This window comes from Arachis hypogaea, chromosome 7, assembly GCF_003086295.3.
Source record: "Arachis hypogaea cultivar Tifrunner chromosome 7, arahy.Tifrunner.gnm2.J5K5, whole genome shotgun sequence".
Classification (NCBI taxonomy): Eukaryota; Viridiplantae; Streptophyta; class Magnoliopsida; order Fabales; family Fabaceae; genus Arachis; species Arachis hypogaea.
In genome coordinates, this window is record NC_092042.1 from 81729645 (window position 1) to 81742461 (window position 12817).

At 31.7% G+C, this 12817-nt stretch overlaps 1 protein-coding gene and 1 pseudogene across 2 annotated transcripts; both read right to left on the minus strand.

Moving 5' to 3' along the window:
* Positions 1-5084: 5084 nt before the first annotated feature.
* LOC112703832 (protein ENDOPLASMIC RETICULUM-ARRESTED PEN3-like) lies at positions 5085-7726 on the minus strand (annotated as a pseudogene).
* Positions 7727-7756: 30 nt separating this feature from the next.
* LOC112703833 (calcium-transporting ATPase 9, plasma membrane-type) lies at positions 7757-10244 on the minus strand. 2 transcript variants are annotated; one of them, XM_025755462.3, is made up of 6 exons: positions 9026-9931; positions 8830-8946; positions 8684-8723; positions 8459-8583; positions 8211-8342; positions 7757-8107 (listed from the first exon to the last, which is right to left on the minus strand). In XM_025755462.3, exons 1-6 carry the CDS (start codon positions 9224-9226, stop codon positions 8006-8008), a joined length of 717 nt encoding a protein of 238 aa, XP_025611247.2. In that variant the 5' UTR covers positions 9227-9931; the 3' UTR covers positions 7757-8005. The 2 variants fall into 2 exon arrangements, 1 of the variants encoding a protein (XP_025611247.2); XR_011864225.1 differs by having other exon boundaries at positions 7932-8107; positions 8433-8583; positions 9026-10244.
* Positions 10245-12817: the final 2573 nt, after the last annotated feature.

The following is a 12817-nucleotide window of genomic DNA, read 5'->3' on the forward strand; positions in this document are numbered from 1 at the left end:
CATTGAATTTATGTCATGTTTTCTCAGTTTCTCTTCTAAGTTCTAATGATATCCTGTTAGTAATTTTGATTACTTGATAAAATATAGAAATCAACCAATTAACTATTGTAAAATCATTGCAAGTAATTAAATAAAAATATAAAATACTAATTAAATGTAATAAACATATATATTAAAAGTATTAATAATAATATTAATAATAATAAATTTTAAGTTATGCGTATTTAAATTTTATATTATTTAATTTATTTATATATGATACATAAAATTCTTATCACTATTATTTTATTTTACAAATTTTCACACTACTATTGAAGATTTTTTCAAACAATCTCAATTTTGGCACAACAAAATATCCTTACTAAGAACATTCAAATATATTATGATTAAATAGTTAATTTTTAATTTTATATTATATTATTTATATTCTTATTCTCAATTAATTTTTTTTAATTCTAACTTTTTTTTTATTTGTATACTATAGAGCATCTCAAAATTACAGGATGAAGCACCATCCTTTATATAATATCATCAAACAAATAGATAAATGGTTTATCAAAATCTATGTGAAAAATATTTATATCAACAAATGAAGAAGAGTCTATATGTTTTGAAATGATTATATTAGATAATAAGATACAAAACAAAAATACTTATTACATTTTTAAAATGAATTTACAAAAAAAAACTCTTATCACTATTTATATATATTTTTTTATTTTGTAATACTTTACATATAATTATATTTATTTTAATATACTATTTGTTGTTGCTTTTGTAATAACTAAAAAAATTAAGCGTTAATAATTTTGTTTACTGATGTTTAACACATGATTTACTAACACTGCATAGAACACCTCTTCATGTAATTGTGAGAAAAAATATGATGAACAAATTCAAATATTTGTTACAAGAAGAAAAAGTGTATACTATAAAAAATTTTAAAAAACCTCGATAGTATTTTAAATTTTTATTACGAGACATTATATTGTCACAGAGTGGGTCAAAGAAAAATATTAATATGTATTTTTATTTTATACTATTTAAATTGTTCTTATTAAAAAGAATTTATTCAATATATATATATATATATATATATATTTCACACATAATAAATATTTTAAAAAATTTTATTCTTACTATTGCAGAAGTCATCGAAAAATTGCATGCTTTAGGAGAAAAAGAATAAGTAAATGTCTAAAAAATACAAGGAGAAAAAGAATAAGTAAATGTCTAAAAAATACAAAAAATGGAGTTGATATTTAAAGAGTAAAAAAATAAATATACAATTTATTTTTAATTTACATATATAATAATTAACAAGATAGTAATAATAACTTTTTCAAAAAAGTTTTTCAACAATACACAATTACCAAGAGATTTGTCCCAACAAAAATACTGAAACTTAATCCCTATTATAACAAATAAAATAGATAATATTACAAACTATTTAAAATATATATCATTTATATTGCTCATTTATAATATTTTATTAATTATAGGAACTATCTTCACCAACATTAATATCATTAGACAAATATAACATACCAATTAAGAGATTAAGGAGAAAGAAAAGTAAACAAATTTAAGATGCGGATGAAAAACATACATATAAATATAGATCCAAAAAGACAATAAAAAATACATATAGGTCAACAGTTCAAAAACAACATATCTTCAAAAATAACATATCTTCACAAAAACATATGACAGAAAGAAAGAAACAACCGCAACAGTAACCAAAAATAAAAAAGAAGACAAATGCCCATATAAGAAGACTAAATATGTCAAATAAAATAATTGTAAAAATAAAAATAACAAATAAAGATATAGTTTTATACAATTCCAATAAAAAAAATTTTGTATTACAAAATATTTTAAATAAAAAACACATCAAATTTAATATTAGTTTATCTATATTTTAATTAATTTCTAAACAATATAATACTTATTAAAGTACTATCATTAATTTAACACTTCTCGTCACGCATCGCGTAGATGTCCCTCTAATTTAAAAAATTTTTGGAGCCTTTGCCTCAGTAAATTTTAAAATGTTATTTTATTGGTGTTTGTATAAAAATTGGACAAATTTTAGTGTGTTTGAAATTATTTTGGATATTTTAGAAAATTCTATAGTACTTAAGAAGGTTATAAAGACCCTAAACGATCTAAAAATACTTTAGAATGTCATAGAACACTATAAAGAAATATATATATGCCTATAAATATGCAGAGTTGTTTAAAGTAATTTAGAGAAAGCGCTATGATAGATATTTGTAATGAATGTTATGGATACTTGATTGGACGGTTGATTATATTTAATATTAATTAAAGCTAAAATTTATGTGATACATGAAAAATATAAGAATATTGTTTATACCCTGATCCAAAAATATAAAGTCAGGCTCAATAAAAATAAAAAAATCACCTAAAAAGGTAGCCTCATCAACTTACTTGACCTCATAGAGGTCGGGCATGGCAAGGGTGGTTCAACCTTACTTATCTAAATAAGTAACTATCCCTCGAAATATTTACTCCTATTATCTCTCTACTTTATTTAAAAGGGAGATCTCAACAAATTTTTAAGATAAAGAGAATGGTCATCCACCATCAAAGATGGAACTATTCTAAATGTGGTTATCTTTTTACTATAAATACAGTGACACTCAATCTACTAAAAACCTGTTTAAAATTCTTGTTAACTTAAGTATCGGAGTCTCGTACCATCTCCACCTCCGCATGTTAAACTCGGGCGACGGCACTGTGGTACCAACACCAATTGGACGCTGGCTTAGAAGGAGTCTAAACCTCACATTTAGGTCTAAATTACCGTTTCAGGTAATCCTTGGAAGAAATATAAATAAGAGTATTCTTCAATGTTAAAAGATAAAATAAATTTAAAATTTTTAATAAAATATTTTTTGATAAAATTATTCGTTCTAATTTTAAAATATACAATAAATACTTAATATGCAAATATATTTATATATTTTGTATAAAAATGACTCACAAATATATAGATTTATTTCTTATACTTTGTAATTATAGCTTTTAAATGTAATTAAAAATAACATAATTATGTATTAAGTTTAGCTAACATGTGTCTTTATATGAATACATGATAAATTTATCACTAATAAAGTAATAATAGATAATAGATTATTCATTTAGGATAATTGTATATAACAAGAGAATTTGAATTTAAAGGTATAAGTTATTTGTAATAAACATTTGTATATAATAAAGTATTGTTATTTACCAAATTTTTTTTCTCTTATATTTTTAATTTTCTTGATAAATATTAAGAGTTGAGATGATTTGATCTTAGTCCAAGAGATTGAAAGAGACTAAATACCAGTCTTATAGTGATGGAGTATGTCTAAAATTGTGATATATTATACAAAGAGAACTATATATGTAGTCAACCTTAAAACTTGCAATTTTTCAAGAGATACCACTTGAAAAGCAAAGCAAAAAATTACATGCCTCCGTCTTTGGTAGTAAAGGGTACAGTTGAGAATTAGTGATGGCGGAATTCGGATTGTGATAAAAAAATTTGGAGTTAGATTAGCAGGAGTAGTTTGAAATTTTGGATCATTTTTAAAGTCCATCTTTGATAATTATAATGTTAGTTTCATTTTTTTATAGGCAGATTTGTCAGTATTTTGAATATTAATGAATATAAATAATAGTTTATTTTAAAAACATAAAAATTAAAATGCAAACTAATTATAACTTCTTTTTGTTAGATTGCATGTGATTTGTATTAAAATATTTTTATATGCTCAGTTTTATTATTATATTATTATTCTAAAACTATTTCACTATTAAATAATATTTAAGGGTGCATCATTCAGCATTTTAGCATTTTTTTTTATTCGAGTGAATTAATTAAAAAATAAAAATTAATTTTTAATTAATCAATATTAGAATTTAGAATAATTATAGTTTAAGATTAGGGTTAAGGGTTTATGATTTAAAACTTAGATTTTGAGATTACGAAAATAATTTTAAAAAATTAATGAATGTGAGCTGAAAAAGTTAGGTAACTAGTATTAGACATCAATTAATTAATCAATACTTTAGCATGACTGACGATTATTTCGAGTGAATATATATAAAATAATTTCGTGAATGATGGACAGAATAATAACTAGACTACAGAATTAAAATTGTGAGAGACAATGTATGTACATAGAAGTGTGAAAGGAGATAACCTAAATCTATCTAGGATCTATGTAAACAAAGTAACAAAATTAGGATTAAATCTTTGAATGCCAAACTCTTTAAAAAGAATACTGAATAAGAAAAATAAATCTTTTATTATTTCTCAATAATTTAATCATAGATGGTTCTAATACCACTTGTTAAAAATTTTCAGAATTTCCTCAACCCAAGATCATCCATGTTAAATCATTAAGAAAGAAATATTTGAATGCAGAAGCGTACCTGAATTTGTAAGCATGATTAAAAGAGTTTGGTTCTTTGATCTTCCTCAACCAAGCCTTCTGTATCCCTAATAGGCTGAATTGCACCATCTCCCCTATGATTAACAGCATCCAATCCACTCTTCCTCTAATAATGTGTGAAGTTTCTAACCCTCAGATTCCTCATTATTTATGACGCTTTCTGTTTACATTTTGAAATGCCTAATCATGCTATATCATACATATAGCTTGAGTTCAGACATCAGAAAATGAATATAATAGAAAATTATAGTACGACAAGATGGTGATGTCCTCAAATGTTCATAATATCAATAAACAATGGCTCATGATAGTAAAAATAAATAAGCAATAGATTAAATTGACCAAATATCAACCATGGGTAAGTAGTAGGGAAATTGTAGTGCTGAAATCTACTTCTAATGCCCATCCCATCCTAAAACAAGATAATCAAATTTGATGTAGTACTATATAAAATGGGAATACTTACAAAGTCATCATCATAAATACAAGTAACTACGTTTTTAAATAATAAAATCCATACCTGAACAGTTTAAGAAATTGTGGTCATCGAATATAGATAGATTATTAATAATTATACATGTAATGTAAACATACCTGAAGTTGAGATCCTTAGAATTAAGTAACTGGTGTGTTCTGTAATCCGCCAATAGAGCAATGAATGAAGAGGATAATTTGCAACAAAAGTAAACTATATGATCTGAGTCTTCCATGACAAAGGTTTTCATTCAGGAAACACGACAAACAAAGCAGATAAATAGTGTGATCAAAGACAGTAATAACTGGCAAAGGCATAAAAGCTGTTATAAAAATGTGCTGTTTAGCTTGATATGTATGGTTTCTTGATATGTTTGGTGTTTTGATATTGTAAAAACTGCGACGGATTGACCCCTGCTTCTTTCGGACAGGCTGAGTTACTTTGTGTTACTTATTCTAGTTACCTTGTGTTACTTATCCGGAAAAAAAAAGCTGTTAGCAAAATGTTGCAGTGAAAAAAACAAAGCTTTATATCATAACATTCATTAAAAAAGAGAACAAAAATAGTTACTAAGTACTAAACATATCCCTTAACAAGAATGGTGCATTGTACACAAATCATGCTTCTCTATCATTGTGTCAAACATAACACGACTATAGTGAAAGATAAAGTTCACTAAGGCCATCACAGAAAAGTATAGTACTTAATTGACCATGAACATTGAAATGATCCCAAAGCTTTCACTAAAATATACTCACATAATTAGCAACTATTAGTAAATCAGATTGAAGATATCCAAACGGCACTATACCAAGATCATAGTTTCACAACCAAGTCCAAGACACTTCTTGATATGAAAATGTTCAAGCTATTAGAGTAAAGAACTACTTTCTATGGCTAATAACACAGTTTTCATGAAAGAAGAAGAACCTTGCATAAAAAAATGGAAACCCCTAGCAAAGAACCTGACAAAACACGATGACTAATGAGTAATAACAAAATCACAACCAACAATATACTGTAAGGGAAATTGCATCTTATTATAAATTATTCAAGTGTATACAGCTGAAAATATCAAGGCTATAACTAACTAAACAGTTTCTCATTGAATCATCAGAAGGAAAAAAATATATGAATCTTACAAAACAAGAAACTCCTACCTAAAATGTTGAGAAAGAAAGGCCCCTAATCCATGGGGAGGGGTCATGAAACAGGAACAGCTCCAGAAGTATGAGAACTCTCCCACACTTCAATACCTTCAACACCTTCCCTACTAACAAACAACCTATCCCCACCACCTTCAATCTTCTTTATATCCCCTCTCTCTGAATCACCCCTCTTATCCACGAAGTTCCTCCGAAACAACCCTTCACGCCCGCTTTCACCTTCGATGCTGCCACCATGGGCTTGAACCCTTGACCAAACCTCCAAGCTTCCACCTCTTCCAACAAACACTTGCCCCCAACAACAATGCATCAACAAATTATTCACTTCACCACCATAATTTACCATGCTAGGGTTCTTCTCCTCCAAATAAACCCAAGGATCATCCCCAAACGCCTCATGTCAGCCATACCCAAATCCCCAGACTTAGAACACAGCTTGAAAATCGATAACCCTTCCGCGTCAACATCCACGTCAGCAAATGAGTCTCCGAACCTGCTACTCCGACCCGCACCAGGCTCGTTTGTCTCCCAAACCACGTCTCCGGACCTGGGGTCCCAAATCCGTATGTAACCGGAGTAGCCGAACGCGCCGCTCGTGATGGCGGTTCCGACGAGAACTCCGGTTGCCGGAACAAACGTCAGCTTCGACGGAACCATGTGCTTTGCCTGGTTCCCCGATTGGCGCCCTAACTGCGATACAATCTGGATCCTCTCTTTGTCGATCTCGAGAACAATGTTCTCGCGGTGAGGACAATCGAACGAGGCGAACACGGAGGTTTCCGAGGCGGTTATGGCGTTAACGCGAGCCTTGAATATGCGAGGATCTGAAGGATCGGTCCAGTGTACGGATCCAACGTGGCGGCTGCTTGAGAAGTCGTAGAAATGAAGTCCGGCATCGGATTCCGATCCGACGGCAGCGATCTCCGTCCATACGCGGCAGATGGAGTCGATCTCGTCGAGGTGAGTACGGAGAGTGCCGGTGTGGGCGAGGCTCCAGTCATAGCTGGAGATCTGGCCGCCGTGGGCGATCCAGACCGCGCCGTTGTCGGCGACGGCAAAGGTGGAAGGGAGACCCTCGGAGGCGGGACTGATGGACTTGACGATGGAAGCATCGATGCCGGAGAAGGGCGGGGGAGCGGCAGCAGAGCGGAAGTGGGAGTCTATGCCGTAAAAGGCGGCCTCGTCAGCAAGCTCCTGTGTGGAGAAGCGGCGGGCGGCGGAGGGGATCTGATTGGTGCGCAGGAGGGAGAGGAGGACGGAGAAGATTTCGGGGTCCCGGTCTATGAAAACCGGGTTGGGGTCGTTGGCGGGGCGGTTCGAGAGGACGAAGAGGAGGGAGTCTGGACCGGCGGACCGGATGGTCGAGAGGGTTGTCTCGAAGAGCTTGCCGCCGACGTTGAGCTTGATGCGTTCGCTGGTGGCTTGGGACTCTGATGCCGCCGCAGAGGCTTGGGAACTGCCCTCTGCCTCCATTGTTGACTGGTGATGACTATGTCTATCAGCTGATGCTTCTCCCTATCTTAGTTTTGGACTTTTGGTCATTTTCGGTTTTCTTTTTTAACTATTAAGGAACGTAAAAAATGAACCTCGAAATGAGTAATTTTTTTTTATTCAAATAATTTTATATCTAAATTTATCTAAAAGGATAAAGGGAATACCTCTTTTCTCAGTGAAATTAAGAAAGAGAATTAAAATTTGGACAAGAATATTTTAGTTTAGTGATTACAATTAACGCGTATTACATGACAGCACTAGAGGTATTTTATTCAGTTAGATGATACATGGAACCGCATGTGCATGTATGTTACCTAATTCATCACATAATCAAGCTGTATAGCGCATTAGTGCTCGAATAAATGTTTGTTGTGAATGATGAGAATTAGAAAATAAGAGTGTTATTCACACACCTCTGTTTTTATTCCAAGTGCCAATGATACCACAGCTGCTATAATCAATATTATAAGCGTCAGATCTTGCCAAGATTCCCAAAGAAACCTCTGTAAAACAACCACTGTTAAACTAGCAACTACTTCGTTAACTGCAATTTTTATCTTTAATTTCCTGAAAAGAAAAGATGGTATAAAAAAGAATAGAAAGTACCCAGAAACTTCTGCCCTTTTTCCGAGGATATGTATTAGTTCCAAATGCTATTTTCCTTTTTGATAGATCAATATCACTTCCACTAATGCCTTTCTCCGGATTTGATTTTAGTATATCCGCTAAGCCCCTAACCTGATGAATAAGATGTCGTATGTATATGTGTGTGTTAGCAAATAAAGCACAAGGCTTCAAGCCATCAATTTAACGTAGTGCACAACATACAAAAGGTTGTATTGAAGTAGACTTGCCCCTCCATAGTGTTGCAAAGCAAGAACGTTCTGATCCTTAAACATCGAAACTAGTTGTTCGAGTCCAACTGCATAGTCACCATCAGGAGTTGGGGCTGCCAGGGATGGCGCTGCTGTATTTGTCACTGGATGTCGTATGATACAAGTTTAATTTTAGGCATGCATACGTACGGAGGGAATAGTAATAAGAGAAAAATTTAATTCAATGGACAAGTACGTACGTACCTAGTTCCCGTTCCCCAGCCAATCTGAAAAGCAAAGCTGCCTAATATAATAAAGCAAGTAATCGTGGTTGATTAGTAGAAGAGAAGCGTGGGAAATAAACCAAACTAATTGATTGATCAGGAGGGAACTTTAATGAGCTAGCTTACTCTTATGACTTGTGCATGGGCTCTAATCATGCTTTTCTTTTGCTCTTTCTCCTCTTCCTTTTTCAAGTCCAAAGTATATCTAAAACGCCTGGAGGCATTCAGAACCAATGCTGCTTGCTGCAAATAATTAAATGATCAGTGAAACTTCCTTTCATCGTTGGAAAAGTAAATTGGATAAAATGTTGCGGGTGCTTACTCTCCAACGCTTGAGCGTCTGGAGCGGGACGTTCTTGGTGTGGATAACGTCAAAAGGATCATCGGGATCCACTAGTTCATCGTCTTCTTCTTCTTCGTTGTTCGAAGCGGGGTCCACGTGGTCATGGCGGCCGCCAGCGATGGTAACTGTGAGGAGGCCATTGGGAGAGGAGTTGGAACCCCGCGAGGTAGAGCGGGCCATGTTTGCCAAGGTCTTGGATCCAGACGTACAGATCGGTCAATAGTATATTGTGTATATATTTGTTCAGATTCAGATGACCACTTCGATCACTTCGCGCCAAAGGTGAATTAATCAATCAAAAGAGTGGATGGATATAATTAATTAATTAAGGTGGAGAAGATAGGAGCAAAAATGATGAGAATCAAAATGAAATTAAAAGAATTCATAAATCGATCAGCCAAGAGAGACCGAAGAAACTAGGTAGGTGGCTAGAAAAGGAAATAAAAATGTTAATGAATAAGATAATTAAACCGCAAAGTAAAGAGATAGGTCTCCATGATCGTCTGGATGGATGCAGGCATTGCATATGGATGATGCATGATGGAAGCCTTGTTGGCTCATGGCTCTGCTGCTATTTGGCTATTGTTGGGCAATGCTATTATTGCTAGCTAGCTGGAAATTCCTCCCATCCCCAACAAACCATCATCCTATTCATTTAATTCATTAATTCTCCTATTTCTTCCCTTTCCCCATTCAATTCTATTCTATTCTCTCTTCGTTTCCTATTTCCTTTTTTCTTTCCTAATTCTATATTTAGATCATCATAATTCAAGCCACACGTGTACGCACGCTACCTTGTGCTCTCTATCCTCTAAATCTTTTTCTCAAATTAGTCTGTTATGTGCATCAGCAGAAAAAAGCAGCAGACCAAGAATTGAGCAACCCATATCATCAATTTCCATTAGCTCTGCTTATTTTATTATCAACTACTTAATCATGTCACAATTCAATTTACTTGATGAGTTAGGAAAGTTGGCCCGTTAAATCAAACTACTATTAATATGCTAAGCTACTTTCAAACCATTAATTAAACTACTATTAATAAATTTTATTTATTAATATTATTATTATCGATTATCAGTTAAAAAGGAGCGACTCTTTTTCCCTTTAATCCCATGGAGGCTTCTTGCAAGGTCTGCAAGGACAACCTCCTTGCTCATGCGTACCCCTCACAGTGGATCACTGGCCCAGTGGCCCCTGGTAAGTCCTGTTCGGTGAAACCAACGTTTTCTTAGCTTGTTCTGTCGATAAAGTTGTGAAAAAGCAAATACATATAAAGTTAAGGAGGGGGGAAATTTTTTAAAATGAAAATATTGGTTGGAAAAAGGTTAGTTATTAGTTTTTTCCGTTTATCTTGGTACTTCAGTAAATGTATTTTATTGGATAAAATAAAATTCAAATTACTACTACACATATAAATTTTTTTTGGCATACAAGTCATACAAATTAACCCTAACCCAACAAAATCAACTTACATAATACGAGCGTGAGAATTACGTTATTCTTTTTTGTATCTCACGTCCTTCTCCTCCTCTTTCTTCTTCTTTGCATTTCTCCTCTTTTTTCTTTAAGTATTTCATCTTTTAAGTAAAACACTTAAATAAACCAGGGAGTCACCAATATTACTCAATAATCCCAAAATAAAAAGCATTACGTAGATGTTCCAATGCATATATTTATGTAAATCGAATTGATTTAATTCAAATTACACATTCCGATACTAAATCGAATCAATTTGATTCAAATTAATAGGGTTATTAGTAAATCGAAGTTATTTGATTCGATTTAATATATAGTAAATCGAATTAGCTTAATTCGATTTAGTATTGATACAGATTATTGACATTTACTATTTATATTAACTTTAAAACATCAATGTCAATAAAAAAATCTATATTTTTATAAACTTATAAATTTAAAATAGAAGAATAAACGATTTTAAAAATTCACTAAAAATCATTCTTTAACTCATTAGCATCTAAACAATCATTACCGAACTTTTGATGTTGAAAAAGTTAATATAAAATATAGCCCTCTAAGGTGGCACAGGTAGGGGTGGCAAGCAGGGAAGCCCGTCCTGCCTTACTCCACCCCGCCAGAAAGGGCGGGCTGGCTCGCCCCGCCCCGCCTAGTGAGGCGATCCCAAAATCCTAGCCCGCCCCGCCTAACGGCGGGCTGGCGAGCTATGCCCGCCAAATAACCTTTTTTCTTTTTATTTTTTATTTTTAACTATTAAATAATATATATAAATGCATAAAAAATCTCTCCTATTTTTTACTTTTAACTATTATAATTTCTAAAAGTATAAACAAATTATAATTTTTATATTCACAAACATTAAAGTCTTTGTAATTATAAATATATAATAAATATAATTATAAACCAAGTTTTCATCCAAAACATAATTATAAATATTGTTCCCAAAGCAAAATAAACATAATCCAAAACATAATAATAAATATTGTCTCTAAAACAAAATAAATATAATCCAAAATACTCAATTTTCATCTTCATTCTCTTGTAAGTTGGGTTGGGAGAAGTTGGGTTTTGGTAAAAAAATTGTAAAAATACCCTTTGCTAAAAAAATTCTAAGCCCGGCGGGGAAGCCCGCCCCGCCAAAGCCCGCGGTTTAAGCGGTACGGGTTAGGTAGGCTTTTACTATTTGGCGGTCCCAATTTTCCAGCCCAGTCCGCCTTTTTTGGCGGGTTACGCGAGCCGGCTAGGCCTGTTTGCAACCCCTAGGTACAGGGGTTAAAACTTAAATTTTTTTCAAAATCAGAAATAACAGATAGTTATACAATATAAAAAGACTAACTATATTTATACAATATGTAATTTAAAACTTTAAATATATTTTTTTAAAAATTTAAATATATTTATACAATATGTAAATTTAAAACTTTAAATTTACATATTGTATAAATATATTTAAATTTTGAGAAATAATACATTTAAAATTTTAAATTACATATTGTATAAATATAGTTAGTCTTTTTATATTGTATAACTATCTGTTATTTCTGATTTTGAAAAAAATTCAAGTTTTAACTCCTATGCCACTTGGGAGGGCTATACTTTATATTAACTTTTTCAACATAAAAAATCTTGATAATAATTCTTTAGATGATAAATTAATCAAATAAAGAATGATTTTTAGTGAATTTTTAGAAATCGTTTATTGTTCCATTTTAAATTTATAAGTTTATAAAAATATAGATTTTTTAGAATTTGAACAAAAACACAAAAATTAGATTTCTATTCTTATTCGTTTTAATTTTGTTGATATTTTATTTAAATTCAAATGGGGGTATTTCTTTATTGACATTTATATTTTAAAGTTAATTAGTAAATGTCAATAATCTATATCACCGATAAATCGAATTAAGCTAATTTGATTTATTATATATGAGTTGTTCAATGATAAATCGAATCAACTAGATTCAATTTATGTAAATCGAATCAACTAGATTCGATTTACTACTCATACAATATATTTCGAATATCAATCATTGGTAATTCGAATCATATAACTTCGATTTACCAATAACCCTACTAATTCGAATCAAATTGATTCGGTTTAGTACCAGAATATGTAATTCGAATTAAATTAATTTGATTTATATAGATATATATATATGCATTGGGATATCTACCTAAATTTTTTTATTTTGGGACTATTGAATAATATTGGTGGCTCATTGCTTTATTTAGGTATTTTACCCATTTTTTTATTACTGTTGTTGTTGCTGCATTTTTTTTCTCTTCTTCTTT